A 23,915-nucleotide genomic window follows, 5' to 3' on the forward strand; every position below is an offset into this window, starting at 1 on the left:
TCAGAGCCACCACCCATAAAGGTCAAAGGAATTTTTTTTAGAGAAAGCAGCAAGCTGAGTTTTTTAGCCCCTGCAACTGATTGAACTTGTGGGTGTCTGCTAAATTGAATGATGGCCCTGAAAATCAGATGGGTATAGACCATTAACTCCAAATGTACAGAAAAGAGAAAAAAAACTCTGGATAATATGGAGCTGAGCTGGAAGGCTGTGTCCATCTAGTGTTCGGAGATGGTAACTGAAATACAATTAATATGACATAAAACAAACTAAGTTATATAATATGTATGCTACAGGAACAGTGTGGTTTCCTGAGCTGTATAAATGTGTGACTGAGTTCTGCTGTATACCTCAGTATGATTATTCTTCCATTGTTAGCTGACAGCTGTGCAGTAATGTGCTGATTATATGTAATACTAGAGTTCTTTTGTCAAGTCAGAAAAACAGCAAGGGAAATGAATGACTCATCAGTATCTGGTTTTAACCATTTTATTTGGCATAATTTAAAATCATCTCACTGTTAGTTCATTTATACAAATATGCTTTTGTTATATATAAAACAATTACAAACAGATTTCTACAAATCAAGTTCCCAGTGTAAAAGCGTAGTACCACGCACACGGTAGCATACAGCTCCGGGACACAGACAGAGAGCCCACAGGTGTATGTTCCACTTCAACAGCATTATCTGAGTGAAATCAGGACACGGCAAAAAAAAACAAAAAACTCACCACAGTTGACAGTTTGACATATTATGCACTTACATTCAACCCTCCACACACCGATCTGGGAAATTTTCACACATCCTTTGGCAGATCTCAAACCGCATTACTGTTGTTACACAAAATCTCCTGCTCGTGTTGCGTTTCGGTTATTCTAGACTTTACACAGGCCACAATGTAGGTTGACTTATAATACACCCCACTCGAGTGAGTCAATGAAAATAACTATAGTAAAAGGGTTGCTAGTATTACTGGCAGCTGTAAGCACAAATTAGCAACCAGTCCTTACTAAAAAAATATTTTATAAAATTAATACTATAAAAATCTTCAGATGTGAAAAGGCACATTCCACCAACGCAGCTCTTGCTAACCCTATGTGCAAGTTGTGCTTGTGCCCTGCCCTCACTGCATCATGCAATGCAAAGATGTAAACCACAATCTGTTAAGAGCTGTAGGCGACGAGCACTCTGTTTCACAAATGCACACAGGCTTGTCACGAAAGATGTCAGTTTTGCACCTGTGTCGTACAAAGAGGGCTGCAAGAAGAGTGTTTACTGGCAGGAACTGAGGGAGAAAGCTTCTGAAAAATTACAAAAATGAAACCCAGAATTGGTTGGACCTGTATTTTAAAAAGGTTTCGTGGCACTTGCATCACTATAATGAGAACCTCTGTGTTTGACAAGGGAGCACTGCTTTGGTCTCTGGTTTAAATAAGGCACCTGACCAATCAAAAGGCTCCTTCCATATTGTAGATAAACTGCTGTTACATGGTAGAAAAATTAGCTAGGCAGCAACAACAAGGTGCTTCTCTTGAAAAGATGACATGATATTCCACTAACATATACAATATAGGAAAAGAAGTGTATATGGCCTAGCACAAGTCAGTCATATTCTGGTATTATATGCTATACTGAATCAATTATGGTCAGTGGTCATAGTCTGCTGACTTTAAATGTAAGACAACAATGTAATTGACAAGGGGAGCATTGTGGAGTTCTGGTTTATCAAATCTGAGTATTAACTATTACACACAAACATCTTACTGATCAAATAAACATAAGCTATTACAAAAAATATATTCAACTTTGGCCATAACCGCACTCGTAGGTTAAAAACATTTGAGGAAAAAAAAAAACATTTACAGAGTAAATTCAACATTATTAGACAAAATACAGTCTCATTGACCACACCCTGTCAAAAAGTCATTCTTAGGCATGTTTTAACGGCACTCGGTGTGAGCCTCAAGAGTTAAGACGTAGACAGAGGAGAGCTGTACTACAACCTGACTTCCTGATGTGTCAGCTCAAGACACTCTGTGCCAGTGTGGGTTAATTTGGCAGAGGCCTTATGATACCTGCTCCTCTATTACTGAAGAGGGCAAATGGTCGGCTGCTTTTAATGGGTCCGGCTTATCTTCAAAGGCCTACTGGCTCTTCCATGCGTGGCAGTGAGAGAGCAGTGCAAGAGGCTGGAAAGGCAGCCTGCCAGATAGCTCTAACATGCCAGACTGAGCACAAGGGGAACTGCAGCTCGCGAGTTTAACCTCTAATCTGTGCATATTGGTTAAGGGGTACTGGCATTTGTCCAGGAGTCATCACACCTTGTCTGGACTCAAGCTTTTTGAAATTAAAACTTCTTCCCCCTCTACTTGGCGGTTTTTTACATCTAAATAGGCAAGTCAAAGCATCTTGATGGTGACGCTGCTTGAGACTCATGAGATGCAACCTAGGTGAGAGTATGAGGTAGTCATTATTTCTCCACCTGAACAAAGGCAGATCTCTTCTCTCCAGTCAAACAGGGTAGCTTGGTTGGTTGGTTTGGATGTTATTATGGCTTGTGACAACCATGATCAGCATTTTATAAGGCAAAGCAGAGAAGCTATAAATCTAGAACAGATTTTGGAAATTGGAAAAAAGTGTAAATATCAAAAGTTAAAATGTAAGAAAAATAGAGGAGATACGGCCTGTTGCCCCCATTTTGGCATAGTCACTTTGGTGAAGATGGCAACAGAGTGAAATCCTCCAGGAGATGAATAAGGAAGAGAGGAGTAACAGAGGAGCTGAAAACAAAGTCTAAACTGCTGGAGGTGGTATGGAGGCAGCCAGATGATGACCTTCGTTCCTCAGCCTTCCTTTGCATCTGTGGATCTCCATCATCCCTCTCCAAAGTCCAAATCTGGGAACCATTTATTACAACAGCACACACTTCTTGGGGTTCTTTTTCATGACTGGATACAACACTGCCCTCACAGCTTCAGCAAACACCTCCCTGACACCATCCTGCAGCAGAGCAGAACACTCCATATATTTAACAGCCCCAATCTGCTTGGCCAGGGCGTTGCCCTGCGGCTGGGTGGTAGGGGCCAGGCCCTGCTCCTTCAGCTTCTTCACTGTTTCTGCATCGCCCCTCAGGTCTCTCTTGGTGCCCACCAGCAGGATGGGCACGTTGGGGCAGTGGTGAGACACCTCTGGGTGCCACTTGTGCCTGACATTGGCATGGGAGGAGGGGCTGCCAATGGAAAAACAGATGATGAAAACATTGGTCTGGGGATAGGAGAGAGTGCGCAGGCGGTCATACTCCTCCTGGCCTGCTGTGTCCCACAAGTTGAGGCTGACAGTGCGGCCATCTACGCTCATCTGAGCGCTGTAGTTGTCAAACACTGTGGGAATGTACTCTTCGGGGAAGGCATTGGTGGTATAAGAGATGAGTAGGCAGGTTTTACCCACTGCCCCGTCACCCACCACCACACACTTTATGGTCTGCATCCTGCCTACGACCACTGGGGCTGCAGCACCTGACAACAGAAAAGGGCACCTGGGTAACTTTTAATTACAATGCTCCATAATCTGAGAGGCTAATCATCACCAGTAATGCGGGGGGTGATTTTTAAACATTAAATGACAATGGTAAAATTGCCGGCCAGTAATTCTGGGGCAGCAGGTTATACAGTAATACTGCTTTTAACTCAATTAGCAGACGAGCTAACCGCCGTCAACGTTAGCTCATCGACATAATTAACGTTACATAGGTTAACTTAGCTACAATTTCAGCCGCCCGCTAATTAACAACATCTGGAAAGTTTACAGAACTAGTCCTTGAACAAAGAACAACGAGTGAATCGAAACTGAAACGCCAGAAAATTATTTATTATTTCGCACTGTTCACTTATGATTCTAGGCGTTCCCCAGTGGCTAGCTTCAAGCTAAGGAACTAGCGCGTTTGGTGGCTAACAAGCTAGCTAGTTAGCAAACAAGTTGAAAGTTTATTTGCAAGCCACTTCTCAAAAAGATCTGTTCCTGTCCCGATAAACTCCTACATGCTGCTCTAAAAATTCTATTATGTTCTAATATATGTCTCAGAAGTAGTAATTTGCTGTAACAGTGAAATTATAAGGATTTTGTGACTTACCGCCACTTGGCTTTCGATCTCTTTTTGCCTGGTATAGTCAATCACAGCCGCATCCGGGGAGCTGTCCATTACGTAAAAATCGACGTACGGAAACAATGCACACTGGTAGTTGTAGTTTTATTTTATGACAGTCGTTTGTGCGACACTAGATGGCGTTGTTATTATGCTGTTCTGCTTTCCTATGATTTTCTAACTTCCATGTGACCTGTGTTGAAAAAAGCTGCCCGGATAAGAGCGGAAAAGTCAGTTACATAATTTAACAGCACTGTTTTAAGAATATCAATGTTTAGATTTGGCTGTAACTGCAGGTGTGATTACAAAATATAGTGTCAAAATAACAGGACACGTTTTATTATTTGTCTGCTTGCTTAAATAGTGATTTTTGGTGGAAGAAGTATTGAGAGCTCTCATTCAAATAAAAGTAGAAATATTTTAACATAAAAGTACTCCATTAAAAGTCCTGCATTTATGTAGAAGTATAAAAGTAAAATCTACTTAGAAACAAATGTATAAGTACTCATGCAGAGTGGCTCCTTTCAGAATGTTATTTTGTATTTACTGATACATTTACGTGTAAACAGCGTTTTAATGTTGTAGCTGGTCGAAGTCAAGCTTAACTACTTTATACTCTGTTGGGTAGCTGTAACAATGATCATATTTTATATGATCTTATGTTTTGTATGTAAAATCTTAATCTGCAAATCTACAGCTGTCAAATAAATATGAGGTAAAAAAGTACAATATATGATACTGAAATGAATACTGAAGGTTTAGTGTAAAGTAGCAAGAAATGGAAATACTCAACTAAAGTGCATGTACCTCAAAACTGTACTTAATTAGAGTACTTGAGTAAATGTACTTGGTTCCTTTCCACCACTGCTCTTACTAATGCAGAAAAAGTCCCCTGTCATCCACAAATATTTGCCTCACATCAAGGTCATATTCAACTGCCAGATTTTTAGCATGGTATTTTCCCCCGCAACAAACAGCATTTATTTCCTTCAGTAATGCAAAGATAATATCAGACAACTTAATTTTCCATGAATTTGACCCCTTGACCACAATAATTAGCACTTAAAAATACCTCAATTACACCTTGCAAAAACCATAGGCTGTATAACTTCCTTCAAAAGTGACAACTGTTGAAAAGGGTGTCCCTAAAGCTTACTGACTTCCCATCTAACACTTTAAATCCACTCAATTTCACTGCAAGTGCTGCTCCTGAATTTCTTAACATTTTAAGAGGAGTCTGAATGCATGGATGCCTATAGACTTTCTGCTCTGACTTCACCCTTTCTCTTGAACTTGCTACAGTCTCACCATTAAATGCCACAGTGTGTCACTGTGTATGCATACATATCACACATACAAACAGGCCATAAAACAATCCTGTCTCCTGTCTTTTGGACCTCATCCTCTCTTTGGTCAGCACTGGTCTTAAAGCCCATATATCACTTATTCACCTTCAGACAAGTCATTACTCTCACTAAGCCAGTGCTTTCAGATCAATGCAGAATACACGAAGGCAGCAAAAAGAGGGATCACTTTAGACTACTGTCCTGCACCCCTGGAGACCCGTTGATGATGTCACCTCTATACACTGAGGCAGGTTAAGAGGCCAGTGCTGACCGACAACCGGACACTCAAGAACACAAAGAGGCACCGGTTTATTGCCTTTCCCAAGAGGTTCTGGCGTCACTGCAGCCTATAAAGAGAGAATTCCCACTGGGACCCTACACCCACAGTCACCCTCCACCCCAACCCTTGCACCCCACTATTCTGCCAGGAGATTCCCCGAGACGTCTGTAACATTTCCATGACAACAGCCACTGACAGAGATGGGGGTGACTGTGTCAAGAGATGCAGCAAGAGGGTGTTCAGACGAGAGGGAGAGAGAAAAATGAGGGTGACAAAAAGACAGAGGACAGCAAGATGCAAGAGCACCAGTTGATGAGGAAGAGTGGGGACCTTGAAAGTGAAAGCTGTCAAACCAAGTGCTCGCCTGAATACAAAATTGAAGAACAGATGTGAGTACATATCAACAACTCAGACAGGTACTTTTTAATTGAACTGATGAGCGCCTTTCTCAGAGACACTTCTATTCAGATCACCGTCTTTATTCATCTTCTCATATTTATAAATCCACATAATACAGTAAATAACAACCTATGCTATTCAATAAAGTTATAGAATCTTTTGACATAAAATAAAAATGACAAAAATGACAGTAATCATCTCCTCACAGCCTCTTCTTCAGTTTGTAAAGTGCATCAAAAACGATGAGGCCTCTCAACAAGAGGATGAACAGTTCAATATTGTACCGAGTTCAGTTTGGACTGTCAGACAGCCATGTGTGAGAACACAATGATCACTCAGCGCAAGGGTCACAGTAAAAAAACTACTTCTTTTTTCCAATGCCAGAGAGATTGAAACAGAGTCCCAAATTACAATTCTTTCAAAGCACACTAGGCACAGCGTAATCTCGTGTTTTACTTACGTGAATTGTTAACCTGTTCTACATATAAAAAGTTACCGTAAAATGGTTCTTCTTGTGGTGTCCTATTGCCTGCAAAGGACCCAAATGGGTGTAAAAAGAGGTAGGATTTGGAGGATCTACTGTTCTGCTATTGGGTGAAGCACATGAGATAAGATGTCCCAGATGCTCCCAGTGCAGCTCCCACTTACATATGTAGAACCTCAGCACTCACAACTACATACACGTTTCATAAAAGTTGAATTTAGACGACCAAGAGCTGACAAGACCAGAAATCTAACTCACACTCTTCATGAATTCCCACACTGTATATATTAGACTGAAATCCATAAAGACATGAGAAGTGTGAAAGAACTGTGCAGTACAAGCACTTATTCACTTCCATCACCTCCACAGTGGCTGAGCTGCACTAGCTCGAGGCATTTTGGGTCCAGGTATCCGTGAAGCTGTAGGGATTTTAGAGCTAGCAGGAGAAGTGCTTGTGCTTGTTGTCTTGGCAGTTTTATTTCGGGCAGCAGATATGACAGCTGTGCGTATGGTCTTGGCCGTGGCGGAGGATGGGCTGTGGGTAGTGTGAGGCTGGGACGGCACCTGAGTCTCAGAGTTCGGGGCGAGTCGTTTTGACACACGGAGAGGAGATCCTCTGATAAAGGCTGGCTGGGTGTTACTTGAGACCTTCTCTGGTACGGATCTGTCTGAGGTCCTGCGGGTCAAGGTGGGCTTTCCTGGAGTCTGTGGCTCACTTACAGTCCTCTCCCGTGTGCTATTACTGCGTTTCACCTCTGTCTGAACAGTAGCAGGCCGCGTGATGGGAGACGAACGCATGGATATGCTGCGAGGACTAGACAGCCGGCTGGGAGTGGGTGGGTTAGCAGGGGCTGGGGCTCCATTTGAAGGCTCAGTTTTGGAGTGCACCCTGGGAATGCCCATGCTATTGGAAGGTCCCACACGTGACATAAGTCCCCTTTTGGCCCCTATTCCACTACGCACAGGGATCTTCATGGTTCGAGTCTCCTCCTTTGATGTAGGAGACCCTGGAGTTGTCCCCTCTCGAAGGTCAACCTCCCTCTCTTTCCTCCACTTGGAGCAGAGGCTCGGTGGAGGTCGTGGGAGTGGGGAGGTTGGGGGTGACAAGGCGTCATAGGATCGGAGGCCTTTCACCAGAGTGTGGCACTCCAGTGTTTCACCCACACGGGAGTATGACCTCGCTGTATCCCTCTCAGGAGTTGGCAAGTCGGAGTACTCTTCTGGCTGTGACTGGCTGAACTCAGGTATACTGGAGGGCATCCAGTTCTCCTTCACAGGTGTGGATGCCACTGCTGTCTTAGTGTGCTTTGTTAAACCTCCATCAGGCAAAGGCATCACAGCACTTGTTGTCATGGTGGGCGTCTCTCTCACCTGTGCTTGTGACTGGAGCCTCTCTGGAGCATTTACAGATGATTGTGATTGGCTCTCAGATCTCTGGTACCTTAACAACCCAGCCCTGGTGTCACTGTGAGAAAGTATTCCACTTGTATGAAGAGAGTGAGGTACAGACTCATCAAAACAAGAGCCATTAGATTTACTCTGAATAGGGCGAGTATTTTCTGTCACTGGCAGGCCAAACCTATGTCTATGAGTGGAGGTCTGGCTTTTAACACAAAGGGCAGGCGTATCAGTAGGTAAAGCAGAAGAGTTTGTAGAGGAACTGGGTAAAGATTCAGTGGTCATTGAAACCATGTGTTCATGTGAAATGTCAGCTTCTTTGTCAAGTCCTGTTGCCTTCAGTTGGCCTTTCAGCACATAAGTAATGTTCTCAGGCCTGTGTTGCTTGACTGTGAAGCTACGTCCATGCTGAGAATGACTAAATGTAGCAATGTGCGAGTCCTGAACTGCTTCCATGCTCCGGTTAGTTGCTTGGCTGTCCTGAGACCTGCTCCCTCTACCCAGAACAGGTTCTTGGTCAATGGGGGAGCATGTGCCGTCAGTCTCTGGGGAGCTACAAAGCACAGCTGTGGTCTCGTGGTCAGAGGAGCTGTTAGAGTGATAACTGGTCGACGTCGGGCTGCTGCCCAGCTCAGGGAAGCTCTTGAGCATGGACGAGTTATGCAGATGCGTGTCGCTGTGGAGGTGATGGGAAAGTCTGTGGGAGCTGGAGCTTCTCAGGCTGCGTCGACTCCAAGTGTGGCTCAAGTTCTTCTCTAGGAGTTTCTCCAGCTCATCTTGTTTCTCCTGACTGTGAGGCTCTCTGGCAAGGCTGAGGCTCGGGTCAAGCCCCGTACAAACCGCCAGAGAGCGACGCTTTTCCCCCATCTCACGTTGACGCTCCAGACGTTTCTGCTCCTTCAGCTCACGCTCTGCATTCTCCTGTAGAAAAGGGAAAGAATCATTAATTAGTCTGTGACTCTTAGTGCTGAGTTAAGTCTATACATCTAACTCTTTCAGACTTCCATCAATGTCTAAATTTAACCTGGACAGCCTTTTGGAAGCGGTGGCAAAACGAATGGAAGACCCTGCAAGCCTCCTCTAGTTTGAAGGTGCTGTCATCTTCACAGAAGAACTCCACCAGAGCCTGACTAGACATCCTCATGCCCTCCACCTCATCCTCTGCCTCTTTCAGACGCTCCTCAGCCGCCTGCACACAGGAATAGTTTACACAGTCATCTTTTGAAACGTTCTCTGCATTTGGATTCTTGTGCATATTTATTACCCTACATAAAAACAATGCTGGGATTGGCTGGTTGTAAACCATTAGATAATGTTTTAATATATTACAGACTATGTTTTATACCTCTAGGAAAGGTTGTGTATGCTGCTGAATCTCTGCCTCAGTCTGGATGTTTTCCTTGAGCGCCACCACTCTGCTTTTTAACTTGGATAAGTCTTCCAGCACTGACTCCTCACCCAACCTGCAGTGAAGGAGAGGACATATAATAGACAGTTATGATAAGAACTGTACATAAATAGCTAACATGTCTCACATAACCAAAAATAGGTAATAAATGAATGCAAATGATCCAAAGTGTCCAGGAATTTAAATTTTCAAATGGGCTCTGACTTGAGTTCTGTCAATTTATATGCACCAAAAAAAAAAAAAAGATTGCATTGCATGAGTGATATTCTTTACTTTTTAAAGCAGATTAAGGATGGTCATTTCTTAGCACCTTGCAGATACACTCTTCAGCAGAGCTTAAATATTTGCTTTGAGTATCAATGTTGTCATGACCCACTTTCACTCAGGCAGCTAGCTATTGCTAACAGCTGGGCGCCTTGTTCTGATACAAGAATGCAATAGATATACAGTAAGTTTGTTTAAGAAGCCTGTTGGGGTGTATGTATTGATGTTATTAAGCAGGGCTTGTTCATTCCCTCAGACACAGTCAATGTAGGATCTGATGGGATCTGAGTTTTTGGGAAGAGACTGACCTGGAGGCGGAGCCAACATGGCCTAGTTGGCTGGGAAATGACAGTAAACTCTGGTCTTTTTTCACAGCTTCCTGTGGAGACAAACACAAATGATTATCCAGCTATTGTTTTAAAAAAAAGCAACACGTCATTTGCTAATGTTGACAAAATCATATGCTCTGGCTTGAGAGGCTACTGTTCTCAAAACACTTCAGGTCAGAAACAATTGTTTCTTGCAAAAACTGCTAAAAGTAATTTCCCCAAAATGTTTTTTTAAATCAGCAATATTCATACCTTTTTACTTTAGAGGTCCAGCTATTTACAAATAGCTTTGCACGCCTCCTCTCATCCTCTTCATAAAGAATAGTGTTCAAATTTTAAAAAAGGAGGTGGCTGGCACATAAACAGCCCTTACTTCTCTAAATAAGGAAGTTAAACTTCATCTTCCCTCTGTTGAACAAGTTCATTTTTATTCCTCTTTTGTTTCAAATATGGATTTATTCAGCACATGTTGGATATTACAGGATGTTCTCTTACTGCACTTAAATTTCAGATCTTACCATAGCTACAAAATGCAGCAGATTCATGCCCGGCTTGTTGGCTTTGGTGTCAGCCAGTTTGAGCAGTGATGAAATTCTGAAGCCAGCGGCATTCCCCGCATATCCACCCTGAGAAGGCACATACAAGGTCAGAATAACACATACACATGCACAGCATGTGACAACTTTAAACAAACAATGATACAAAACCCAGGTGCACAGAGTGACGTCCCTGCACACACACCCAGACCCCATAGCGACTGGTGTGTTGTACAGAGATAAAAGGACAGATTCTGCTTTGTCATGCTGACGAAAAGAAAGAAAAACAAATAAAAACAAAGAAGCACTCACAGCATTCATATAGTTCCCTGCTTTCAGCACCAAACGAAGGATGGAGTGTAATTCAGGACAGCTCAGCAGTTCTAGGAGAGTCAAAGACAGAGATCCAATATTGTGCCTCAAGGTTGAGGAATAATGAGTATGAATGTGCATGCAGCTGATGTCAAGGCCTTGAAATGAGTCAGCAACTTTTTTTGTTTTGATGAACTGACAGTCAAGCTGACTGATGAACTAAACTTGTATACAAAAACTGATAGCAGGTTTCCCCTAAATCAGTCATTCTGAATGCTAACCATGTTTTCGCATTTGTATTGTGGGTCCAGACTTTACCACTCTAGACTCATTCTAAACTCATTCTAAATAGGAGCATTTCAAAGTGGGCCAACACAGACCTCGATCTCTATAGTGGTGGAGTACACAACTCCCTGCTGTTATCTTTACCTCTGGCCGCCTCCCTCAGACATCTGGCTGCCACACACAGAGAGGTCACAGCAGGGTCAAACTCTTGTTGCAGGATCATGGCATCCAGACGCAGCCGAAAACTAATGGAAGAGGAAAGAGAGGGAGGGATGGATGAATGGACAGGGGTGAGTGATGACAAAAAGGCACTCCTGATCAATCATCAGTTAAACAAACACATGTCATCACAAAGTGAAACAGTGACATACAAATAAACAGGAAAAAGTCAGTTGGAAAGTACTGGGGATATTTTTCTTAACTGTATCCAATCTAGGGCCAAGGGTGTACCTGGGGACTTCCACCAACAGCAGCATGAAAAGATCAGGCTCTCCAAGCCAGCTCCGCTCCCCACTGAACCTCCTCAGGCGAGACTCCTGAGAGAGAACAGATGCTAAGTAAAATCTGGAAAGCGGCTTCGATTGAAAAAGTAAAACCCAATCTGGAGTAACCTACTAAAACCAACATGCTGTTAACAGTCAATTCCAATATCTTTCAGCGTGGCCCGTCTCCAGAAACAGACCACATCATACCACATGGTGTAATGGCAAACTTTTGATCATCCTAACCAGAGCCAGACGATGAGTAAGAGAAGAGGGAGGGGAAGAGAGGGGGTTGTCACTGTTGTATTTTGTATGCCAAAAAAGGCACTTTACCTCCTCATTGTCAGGCAGCAATTTGCAGAGCTCTGTGAGCTTCTCTGCTCCGTAACGGTCCCCAGCACCCTGCCTGATATCCTCAACCATCTCCTTAGCAGGCCTGCGGCAAAATGACAACAGAGACATTTTTGGTATGACATCATTGTTAAGATTCGATGGGGTTTTCAGCTTGAGAAAAGGCATGACACCCCCTAAATAAAAGATACTGTTATGAGCAGTATCAGCTCTTTGTTTTGCCTTGATCACACAATATTTAGGCTTATCCCATTCTTATCAGTCAAAGTGTTGGGGAGAGAGGGTTGGTTGACGCCACACTGGCGACACAAAGTGGGATATCGACTGGGCAAATAAAAGGCAGACATGCAGAGAACATGTCTGAAAGGCCTTTAGGATGTCAAGGTGAAAGAGCAGAAACTGAGCTGACTTGACTGTTTGACCTCTGACTTAATTCCTCTGAGTGACACATCTGTCCTCTATTCCAGCAGTTTTCCATGACCCCCCCCCCCATCTTACAGCCCCATGACACATACTCTCCTCTTTCACAGCTAAACATTCACATCCATACTTAATTCTTTGACACCAACAGTTCAGGGTCTACCTATGAAGACGGAGAATAAATTATTTTCATTAGGACTCATTTTGTGTTGTGTTATTTGCCCCAACTAGTTCTAGTGAAAACAAAATGCTGAGTGAAACAGCCTATAAATAGAACTATCCCATAATAAAAAGATATTGAAGTGACTACTCAGAAACTGGTGTCTGACAATACAAAACTACGCCCACATTTTAACAGTAGCTCTGTCTGTGTTAAGAACAGAGTGCAAATAAGCTCCCAACAAGGCAAATGTTTGTGTACACACGAGGCTGGTTTTACATAATGGCTTTCCCTACAAGTCTTGACAAATCTGGTTTAGAAAAGAACCGCTCTTCAGTTGAAAGGCGCACAAGTGAGTCTCCGTGAACATTTCATGCACACGTGGAGGCATGACAATATAGCAACTCGGCACTTCTTTTCCATGTCTTTGTATCATTATTTCTGCCTACAAATGCTTCATATGTCATGATATTCAAAATCAAAACGTTAATCAGAATGTTTCAGACATTAAACTATGCAAGTGTGCTTTAATGATTATTAAACAGCCCTATTCATTATAAAAAGAGCCACTTTGTTTGAGCCAGGCAAATATGCTAAACTTTGGGGGATGGATGAATATGACAAGCCACCAGTGGGGTCTCTCTCTGTAGGGGGTAGCTTTAACATTAGAAACTCTTTAAGGGCATCAGCAGATGTCAACTCTGACTCCTAGGGCTACACCCGGCCAATTACCCTCACCCGCCGCTCAGGGTGCACCCTCCCCTGCAATACACTTGTCTCCCCTTCCCGACACCAGACATCTTCTCTCCTGATGACATTTCACACTTCTGACACAAACTGCACAAACTGCACACACAGACACCCACCCACCCACCTTTGATCTATGGCCACACACTCCAGTTCAACTCATGTAAAGTACTGTTCCCCTGGGCACACTTGTACACACTTCTGTTTCCTGCTCTTAAAACTACTTTCAGTCTTGACTGATGGTGACCTCCAGCAAATGTAGACAAAAAGGCTAAAAGCTGAAACTGTATAGCAGATTGTTAGGAAGAGGGGTGTAACTTACGGTTATTTTCATTATTGATTAGTCTACTGATTACTATCTTGATTAATAAATGAATTATTTAGTCAATGAAATGTCAAAAATAGAGAAAAAATGCCCATAACAATTTCTCAAAGCCCAGTGTGATTTCTTCAAATGTCTTGTTTTGCCCGACCAACGACCCAAACCCAAAGATATTCAATTTACAATGATACTGAACAGAAAAAAGCAGAAAGCAAATCTTCACATTTGAGAAACTGGAACCTGCTAATTTTGCTTAAATGACTAAAACAATTAATCAATTATCAAAAAATAGTTGCAGACTAATTTTCTGTTGATCCACTACTTGATTACAAATTGTTTCAGCTCTAGTTAGGAATAAGGAAGCTTACATCTTGAACTGGCGCAGAAATATTCCAATGTTCATACTGCGTTTGGAGTCCAACAGGGAGATCTGTAAAGAGGCAAAGGACACAATTATGGGGAAGCAAAGTGCAAGAAATCTCACTCTTTTTATACATGGCTGAAAAACATCACTGCCAACCCCATGATCTGACCTCTTCCGAGCTGTTCTGGGGGGATCTGCAGCGCAGCAGAGAAGACCGCCGTCTCAGGGTGCTTGTTCTGTCCTGAGGCTTACTGTCCTTCTGACTAAACAGCTCATCCAGAGAATGGAGGTCTATGGGGAACTCGTCCTCGCCTGGGGCCGCCCCGCTCCACACACTCTTCCTCCCCTCCACCTTCTCTTTGGGGATACGCTCCCAGTTCAGCTTCCTCAGCCGGCTCCGACGGGCACTGTCCGACCGGCTAAAAGGCGAGGAGGAGGAGGGCGCAGGTGGAGGTGGGGGCGGAGGAGGAGGAGGTGGAGGTGGTGGAGGTGCTAGGGGAGGCGGCGGAGTGGCGACCAGCACCGGACGCGAATCCATGGCTGTCACTTCCACAGCGTCAGGGGCAGGCTGTGTTCCATGAAAGGCACGAGACTCCTTGATGGCCACAGTCAGGTTGATGAGCATAGAGGCAGTCTGGCTTTAAGGGGGAGGGGTGACAGCGGGTGAACAGTCTGTGCTCTAGTTCAAAGGTCCACCAATAATTCCAGCCTAGGAAACAAGAAAGAAAAATCTTATCTCAGACATTATTGAGCACAGAAAGAGAGAAAGGAAATCAGTGTTGTCCTGGAGTTTTGCAACAGCGAGCCAATCAGGCAGCTTTAACTGAGGCCGATGACCTCCCCTGAGCCTGTCTGACACCTGGCCTCACTTCTCCTTTCATTAGCGTGACTGCAGTGCATTGGCTGATCTAACTAGTAGTTGGAGCTATAAATGTAACCCCTGGTTCAACTGTCAGTGGACGTCCAAGGAGTTTTGGGGAAAGTACCAGCTGAGTAAGATGAGCTGTAGGTTGTTTGAACTGCTTGTCCCATCCTGTTCAGTTTCACCTCACTGAATGCATACACACCTCCACCACCCTCTCCCTTCTAATTAGAATATATGGAGACACCACAGGCAAGGTAAGATGCACACTTAACCACAAAGTGGAGAAATAGAGGGGTCTGCAACTTCAGAAATTATGACTTTAAATATCCTTTCCTCGTTATGGGAGGTTAACATCTGAACGCTTGTTGCATACACTTGCACCAACAAGTTTTAAACAGGATTACTGATGCAATTAGGAATGACTCAGAGGTTTCAGGTGTCTGGTTCAAGAGAAATTCTTTAATCACGACATGGCTTTGCATTTGGCCAGAAACACATCCTCTGGCATGAATCACAACTTTTGGGAAACTTTTCCGGGATGCGCTTGTTTGCCCAGCTGTTCCACTGAACGCCGCACGAGCGCGCTGCAAGAACCGCCGCCGGGGCGATCTGAGCCTCCATCATTTAATGAGACCTGTATCTTGCGAAAAAATGGTTTGACAAATCGTGTTGCACAGGAGTTCGTGGGAATTTTGAAGTTACGGGGAAAGTGAGTTATCAATCAAATACAAAACAAAACAAACAAACAAAACAAATTAACGTCAGTTTTGATCATTTTTTCCCACTTTAAGAAACTTTACAGCATTTTTCATGTTGACACCCGGTTCTTATAACCCGGTGGTTTATTCCTGTGAGTTTCAGGTTTACCTAACGTTAAAAAAAAATCATGCCTTAATTAAAGATTGACACAAAATTGTTCAAGTAATCCTCATGTCTCTGATTTAGGACAAACCAATCAAGTTATTTCACTTACCTGCCGTTGACGACTTCACTTCTCCAGTGAGGTAACCCCACACACACCACCAAGAGCTCGCGGTTTAATTGTATAGGAAACTTCCATAAATTTACGCTTCCATCCAAGGTGTTTGTTTGCTCTATCTTCTTTATCCCGGTGATTTGCGCCGCACCACTCGCTGCAGTCCTCTTGTCTTCCTCAACTTCCAGGGAAACTTCCACTCAGTTCACCAGGAACGCGCAGGCGCGTACCCGCACGCTCATATGCCTCATTGTATCCTCCCAGTTTTCCCATGGGCGGATTTGGGTTTTTCAGGTGGGAATAAACGCTATCTTAACTCCACTTTAGTCCGCTTTTAGACTTTGAAGGTGTTGTGATGGGACTGAATTTCTGGTATGTTTACCATGTTGAAAAAGATTAAACAGAAGTGTTAAGATCCTCAACACAATCAATAATCCTACGATTTAAATTCTTGTATTTCTTTAATATTTCAGGGGAATTGTTTTAATGGCCTTGATACCTCATATAGTTATTTTACAATAGTGTTTGCCAAGTCCAGATGAGATGACATGAAAGCTTGCTGTCAGGAGCTGTACTGACAACATGATAAGTCTCTTTTCAGGCTAATCATGGAAGTGGGCAGGACTCTGATTTGTAATTGGTGTAGAAGGCCTTGATCAGGATAAGAAGAGTATGCTATTGAGAACCTGAGAGAGAGAGATCAGATGGCTATCAGACATGGGAAATGATGTCCGCAGCTACTCTCTGAACCATGAACAGGGCATAGGTGAAAGCCAAGAGACTAGAAGTCCCTCTAGGGTGCTGAAATGGCCCAGGTGCTGGGATGTAGACCCATAACACATACCTTTCATCCGAGGTGCTGGATCGCTCCTAGCCCATGTCACCTGGTGCTCCCGGGTCCGGCTCAGGTAGCCCCTTTCACAGGCCATGCTGACAGGCAGTCGTCATCACTTCTGGGCTTTGCAGTAATTAGAGGGTTACGACCCCAAAGATCTGGTTATTGTTGTGGCTGTGCAGCAGGGCATGTTATAGTGTACCCGTGCCAGAATAAACCTCTCTCAGGAAACTTCACTTTCTATTCAGTCACTCACTTCTCAGAGAACAGTGCACTTCTAAGAATACAAGGAAATGCCGCTGTTGAGAGACGGCAGCTTTATAGTCCATAAAGGCCCTGAACAACATCACATATTATCCCAGCATTCATGCAACATGGACATTGTGACAGTGATTAATGAATAGTAAGGAGTTAACTTGGTATCCCTCACTTGTTTCACCAAGACAATTAAATTGCAAGGAGACAAAACAGTTTGATGTGTTTTACAGGCCCACTCCCAGCCGTCCCCCTTTGCATAACAGTGAGCTCCAGAGCCTGTGCTTCACTTGGCCCATTCTTCAGTGAATGAATGTGCATGAGGGTGTTTACGTGTAAGAGTTGTGTGTGTGTGAGAGGGAATCCATGCATTCCAGTTAAATTGTGCTGCAATTACAGACAAGACGATGGTGAGAAATAGGTGTTTTTCTTCTTCAAGAAAACGTCTCAAAATTGGTGGATCATGACGTGACGTTGCTTTGATGCCTCGAGGAAACCTGCTACCTTTTCCTCTCAATGCAGAAATAAGGATTAACACATGAGACGCCAACAGCAACAAGTCTTTAGAAGCTCAGCCCTTAGTTTGGTGGGGTGGCTGCAGCCATGCAGCAAGTGTTAGCCCTTCGCCATCCCTCCTTCTTAATCTTGCTTTGAAGTCCCAGCGGGGTTACGTAAAGGTGAAGGCTATTAGCTCCCTCCTTCGCTAACTTACACACTCATAATCATAGGTGTCATACACACACAAAAACACACAAAAATGGCATATGTTTTACACAGTAATTTTGCTACGGTGATCAAATTCTACACAGTGACCTCTGCTGCAATTGACTTTTCACACTTCAGAAATGAATCCGGATGTAAAGAAATCAATACAATAGATTTTTTGCCCGGATGCCCCATTTCTATAGTGCGTAAAAGTGGCTGTAAAACTATTCCATGTGAAACTATTGATATAACCGGATGGGGGCTCAGTGTTATTCTGCCTCCTGGGTCTTGGCCATTTCCATGGTTTTAGTAAATAGGTCAGTGTGACTGGCTCTGCGGGGGTATTAAACACATGCATAGACATAGTGTGTGTGTATGTGTGTGAGAGAAAACCGTGCACGCATACACACACCTGGGTCTGATCCCAGACTGGGACAGCAGATCTGGGGAGGTATTCCTAATCAAATCCAGCTTCCTCAGATCTCTCTTGGTTTCCCAGCTGCACTCAGATCACATGCAGTTTTCCAGAACAGCCTGACAAGGATCTCTGACTTTGGTCAGACCGCCGGCCTGATAAGGAGAGACAGCGAGAGACAGACAACACAGACACACTCTTAGCTTCTTGCCCTCCTTTTCCCAAAATCTCTCACACACATACGCACTCACACTTAAATAAAAGATACCCAAGGCTCCTTTTAGGGTTCCTCAGTTTGCCACACTGGCGGAACCCTTTTAAACACATCAGTTCTCTGAGGAACTTGGGGTAGTTTGTCAGGTTCCTTAAGGAACTCTTTTTCCAGCATGGTCTGGTACCACTTTGGGTGCTTCAAAGCACCGTTTCCTAACCGTCTGAGGTTCCTCAAGGAACTTCAGCTTCTTTGGGGGTTTGAGGCCTATTATTGCTGCTGCTGCAACTACTAAACCAAAAGATTACAACACCAAATCAAATTTAACTTGAGGATAATTTATTCAATCTTTTTTCCTGTAATATATTAAGAATTTAAAAGAATACAATAATGAGGTGTATTTTATTTTAGAATTTAAAAAATGACACAAAATAAATAATCAATAAACAAACAAATAAACAAGACAAAAATTTGCAAAAGCAGTACTGACATTATTATTTCAAAAGCATTTGATGACTTTTACTGGCACACTGGTCACCACCAGATGAGTCATTTTACAACCAACACAGAAATCCACTTATAATTTTGAGAGAGGAGTATTCATTTAAGCTCGTTATCAAGTAAAAATACATTTGATTGTTACAGATTCAGAAATGCTAAGAATTACATGCTTTTCTCAAATTTATATAGCAATAAAATGAAACCTTTTGTAGTTTTTTTTAGCTGCTTGTCGGGAAATAATCTGAAGACATTTTTACATTTTATTGATAACATTATGAAGCAGTTCATCAAAAAACAATAAACAGATTACTCATCAAAATCCATGTTTGGGAACCACAAAAGCTCAAGCATACCTCAATAAGAAGAAAAATACAAGAAACACAAGAACAACTTTGAAGACTTCCTTGAAAAAGTAGAATTCACTGTCTCAAAGTATGCGTTACGCATCAAAAATTTTAGAGATACGTTTGATAAGTTTGTCTGAAGGTAAAATATCAAAATGTCTTGTCGGTTCTGTCAAGGTTTGTTTCAGTGAAAGCAACAGAAATAGTTTTGTTATATGATTGAGGCGGCTTGGAAACCAACAGCTGGCCATAGAGCGAAATACAGGGAGAGAGAAAATCCAGTAGAGACAACAGACAGAGCAGGACAGACACAGCTTGGAAACCAGCAGCAAGCTGTAATGGAGAAGAACAGAGGGCTTAGGGGGGTTGGGATGGGAGAAACAGGATTGACTGCAGGACCAGTCTTCTTCTTCTGCAGAGTGTGAACCAGAAAGAAGAAAACAATCATTAATTTCATTAAAATCATTCCTCATGGTAATTGCATGAATTATTATTTAAATGTATGTTAAGCCATGTGACTGTCAACATGTACAAAACAAATATTTTAACAATTGTTGTGGAGCACAACATTCATAAAATTGCATAATTGTGTAATTTCAGTCAGAATGTCTTGACAATTGTATATTTGAAAGCGTAATCTACAATTTGAATGTAGACCTAATATTTGAAAGTGGTAGTGTGGACTTCCAACCCTCATAATCCAAAACTGACATCTAATGGCCATTTCATACTGGGCGCATTATTGATGGCACCAGTTTAAAGGCACAAAAATCAGGCATGGAGCAAAATAACTCCAAATAACTTTGGAGGGTGCCCACTTGATTTGTCTAACTTTGGGATGCATTTTTTGCACAGAACAATGAATGAATGTGTATGTGTGTGTGTTAGACAGCTGACCAAATTTTGCTCAGTCGAAGCTGTACCACTGTAACTGTTTTCGCAAAAAAAGAATGAACATAAACTCTAAATATTTAAATTCTGCACAGTTGAATGCACATGCATACACACATCACATGAGTATAAATTCACACATAACCAATATTGTGACACAATACAACTATCAGCTTACAAATGTCAATTACAAACACATATAATTAATATATAGTAGAAAGTTATATTTACCTTACGTGGCTTACTGCTAACAGCTAAAATTGCTAGTGAAAAACTAAGCCAGACACAAGCATTGGAGCAATGGAGTCAGGTTAAGGCCTTTAAATGTATTCTTATTCTGAGGATATTAGGATTAACTTTAGCTGGTATCTAGCTAATAGCTGGTTCCTGTTAACAACGTGACATGTTTGCTTTTTACATTTTCTATCTTTACAATGATGTTAGGGTAACGTTAACTGAGTGACAGAGTTAACAAGACAAGATTTCTTATCAAGTGAAAAAAACGTTAAACTCTTTTTTTTTTTGTCAGTTAACATAGCTAAAGTTAGCATTAGCAACTATACTACAGGAATAGTAATGCTACATAGAGGGTGTATTTCCTGTAATGTGTAAACTCCATATCAATTATCACGCCAATTTAATATCAATGTAAACCACTTAACCTATGTGTTTTACTGTTAAATACTTAGCAGCAGTAGGGAGACACATACAGCTAATGTTACCAACCCCAAAAGCCCAAAGCAGAGCCTCCGTTGAGCAGTTGAATTTGACCGGGGCACGTTCAGGCACACTCGGAAATCCCAATAGGAAGAAATTGACTAAATGTGATTTTTTTTATATATTGTATTATACATATTATATATCCTCATGATTAGCATCATTTGTATAACCTCAACTTTAGTCTATGACAAACTGTTGGCTCTGGTTGTAGCTTAGAATGCAGGCGTTTCTCCTAAAGTTTATTAAAATAAATTCATGGTTTAAAGGTCTATGATGATTTGACTGCAGGGGTTCCTACTACAGTTGAATGCACAGTCACATCAATTTAATGTAATTTCTAGTAAATAAATATGTTACTTACAGTGTTGTATGAAAGATGTGGAACATTTAAAAAAGTAAACTTCAAAGAAAGTTGAATATTTTAAAACGTTTTAATGGGATTTAACAGTTGAATAATACCCAAGATGTATGAAAGATGTGAAACATTTTAAGATTTGAATGGAGTTTTCAGCTGACAGAATGAATGAGTAGGTAAGACTAGGAAAAGTGTGAAAATGTCTACACCTGTATGTAATTGAGTACCCAATTGGATATATGAGTAACCTCATCATATGTAAAGGGTTTCTTGAAGCACCTCAAATATATTTTTAAGTTCCTTGGGTACCCCTATTGGATATTCAAGGCACTTTTAGTTTTTACAGTGTGCTCATTACATGAGAACTTAGAGTACATCCACTCCCACACATACATATGTTATAAATTATAGTAAAAGACGCAGAGAGGCTTCCACACACTGGTGCTGCTGCACAAAGTGACTGTAGTGGTTCACAGACAGGCCATTAGACAATGATGCAAACATTATGGAGACAGACAGATGAGAGGGCTGTGTGTCAAACTTGTGGAGAAAGGGAAAAACACGCTATGAAGAGCAATCTGTTCGGAGTTTTCAGCTCTTTGTCAGAACAGGCAGAACAGGCATGTTTACAAGTTTTTTCTTCTTTATTTCTCTCTTTTTTAGGCTTCCTGTATATTGATTGTTAAAGAATTTCCACTTTGTAACAATATTGGCTACAGCTTCTGCTGTATTATTGATTGAGAGGCAAAACTGAACCCTGTACTTCACTTTGTTTTCATAGACTGTCCTAAGTGCACAGCTGACATTTGTAAAATTGTATGCATGTGTGTGTCTGTTGTGTTGTGATAAAGTTAAATTCCCCAGGTTGGATGGAGGGGGATGCTTGTGGAGATGCTTGAGGTCAGTTGTCCTTGCATATTGTGTGTGTCTGTGTGTGTGTGCTGTGTTTAAATGAAACTCAGCAGGGTGGAAGGGAGGCTGAGATGCTTGTGGTCAGTTGTCCTTGGGGGTTGGATCGACTCTGTTTGTCTTTGCACATCTGTCCACTAGAGTCACTTCCGACTCCAATTAGGATTTCCTGAGACTCAATAAAGGGGATTATGGGCCTGCAAAAACACTAGCCCAGACTCTCCCACCCTCAGTAGCCTTCCTGCCCCAGCTGCTACGGTCATTGCACTAGTCAGAACTACAGTCGCACTCCACTAGAGGCTCACAATGACACAATGACATACAGCGACATAGACAAATTAGCCCTTTTCTTCCCCTTCTCTTCTTGTATTTCTTTGTCTCTTCTTTGTAAAATGTAAGACGCCTCTCACATTTCATCCTTAGTCTTCCCATATGTCAAATGAATCAAACTCTTCATACATGCTTCAGCGAAAGCAATGGAAACAAAATTTCTCCCTAACTGGCTGATGAGAGACCACAAGGGTCTGTATACCCATAGCTGTGGTTGGCCACAAAGCCCTGCAGCAGAGTGCAGGGGAGCTGGGCTGGGAAGATAGGGGGTCCTGAGCGTCTGCTTGTGTGGCAAGAGTGATCACACAGTTAATATTCAAAGGGCCGGGTCTGTTGTAAAGAAGCACCTAAATAGAGGTTGACAAAGCGCGTCGTACAAACAAAGGCTTCTCCCTAAGTAGGCTGTGTATATAGCACGAAGGGCAGTGAACGGATGGGCTTTGCTGGGGTGGTCATGTATGGAGTCTATAGTGAGTTATTAAAGCAGGGCCTCCTTCTCTTCTTCTCCCACTATCAAAGTTAACTCCAAAACCAACCACACATTCTTCGTTTCATGTCTCTCTGGCTTTAATACATTTTTTTAATTTTGTCACAAGACTGGTGTATGAGAGGGCCAAATATATTCCATTTTGTTGCTTGAACTCAGAATTTGCTTATTAAATAAGAATTGCATTATTTATTTGTACATGTATGGCATAAAACCTTGCAATTAAAGCATTCAGATGCATTATTTACCTTGGTTGCCATTTGAGTATTGATTATAACATCTACGTGCCTCATGTTGAGTAAAGCCTTGCAAATTCCGTTCTACATCACCACACACACACTCAACATGCACGTACACACACACAGTTACTTCAGCCATCTAAACCTAATTATTCTCCCCCCTGCTTCTCTGTGCCAACCAGTGATGTCACCCACAGAGAGACAGTGGGACTGTTGGCTCAATGCCTGAGGGCGGCCATGCTGGCAGAGAGGAGAGGGGTGGAGTGGAGAGGAGAGGAGGAAGTTAAGAGAAGATTAGCAGTTGAGAGGTTAGCAAAGTAGGAAAATAAGGGGGGACCCCCGGAGTTTTGGCTGGGCCTTGTGTTGGGGCTGCAGGGATTAACCAGCCTGCTCTGCTGCTGGACCCACAGAACCCAGCCTCTTCCTTTCTGCTCCCGCTCTGGCTCCGACAGACATTCAACCAACACATTTAAGGCTGAAAGGAAAACACGGAGGAGTTGTGAGGGCCAGGCCCCAAGGGGACTCCCTCTGGGATTAACCTAGCTGCTACTCTCTTCCCATCATTTCCACTGGCGTTCACTGGGCCTGTGCTGAGACCTATTCATCCTTGTTAAACTGTTGCATAACAATGTGGCCTGGCTTTTGCTGCAGCACTGGCGCTGTTGGTAAAACAAAGCACCCTTGGGCCCCCAGAACCCCTGAGCCCAAGGCCCAGTTTCTTGTGTTGTGGGGGGTACCTTTGGAGGCTGGAGCAGTTGGGTGAGCGACTGGACATTTGGGGCACACGTCATAATAATAATAAAACTTTATTTATAGAGAACTTATCAAAACAAAGTACAAAGTGCTTCACA

General features: G+C 42.6%; 2 protein-coding genes across 2 annotated transcripts; both read right to left on the reverse strand.

The window, feature by feature from the left end:
• Window positions 1–470: 470 nt before the first annotated feature.
• rhogd (ras homolog gene family, member Gd) lies at window positions 471–4,283 on the reverse strand. The gene is made up of 2 exons (XM_044205041.1): window positions 4,128–4,283; window positions 471–3,513 (listed from the first exon to the last, which is right to left on the reverse strand). Exon 2 carries the CDS (start codon window positions 3,482–3,484, stop codon window positions 2,909–2,911), a length of 576 nt encoding a protein of 191 aa, XP_044060976.1. The 5' UTR covers window positions 3,485–3,513; window positions 4,128–4,283; the 3' UTR covers window positions 471–2,908.
• Window positions 4,284–6,173: 1,890 nt separating this feature from the next.
• fhdc2 (FH2 domain containing 2) lies at window positions 6,174–16,138 on the reverse strand. The gene is made up of 12 exons (XM_044205757.1): window positions 15,865–16,138; window positions 14,196–14,735; window positions 14,031–14,092; window positions 11,996–12,098; window positions 11,631–11,716; window positions 11,325–11,425; window positions 10,896–10,966; window positions 10,566–10,673; window positions 10,027–10,097; window positions 9,392–9,509; window positions 9,071–9,235; window positions 6,174–8,967 (listed from the first exon to the last, which is right to left on the reverse strand). The coding sequence occupies exons 2-12, from the start codon at window positions 14,649–14,651 to the stop codon at window positions 7,006–7,008; spliced, it is 3,303 nt and encodes a 1,100-aa protein (XP_044061692.1). The 5' UTR covers window positions 14,652–14,735; window positions 15,865–16,138; the 3' UTR covers window positions 6,174–7,005.
• Window positions 16,139–23,915: the final 7,777 nt, after the last annotated feature.

Source organism: Siniperca chuatsi, linkage group LG8, assembly GCF_020085105.1.
Source record: "Siniperca chuatsi isolate FFG_IHB_CAS linkage group LG8, ASM2008510v1, whole genome shotgun sequence".
In the NCBI taxonomy this organism is placed as follows: domain Eukaryota; kingdom Metazoa; phylum Chordata; class Actinopteri; order Centrarchiformes; family Sinipercidae; genus Siniperca; species Siniperca chuatsi.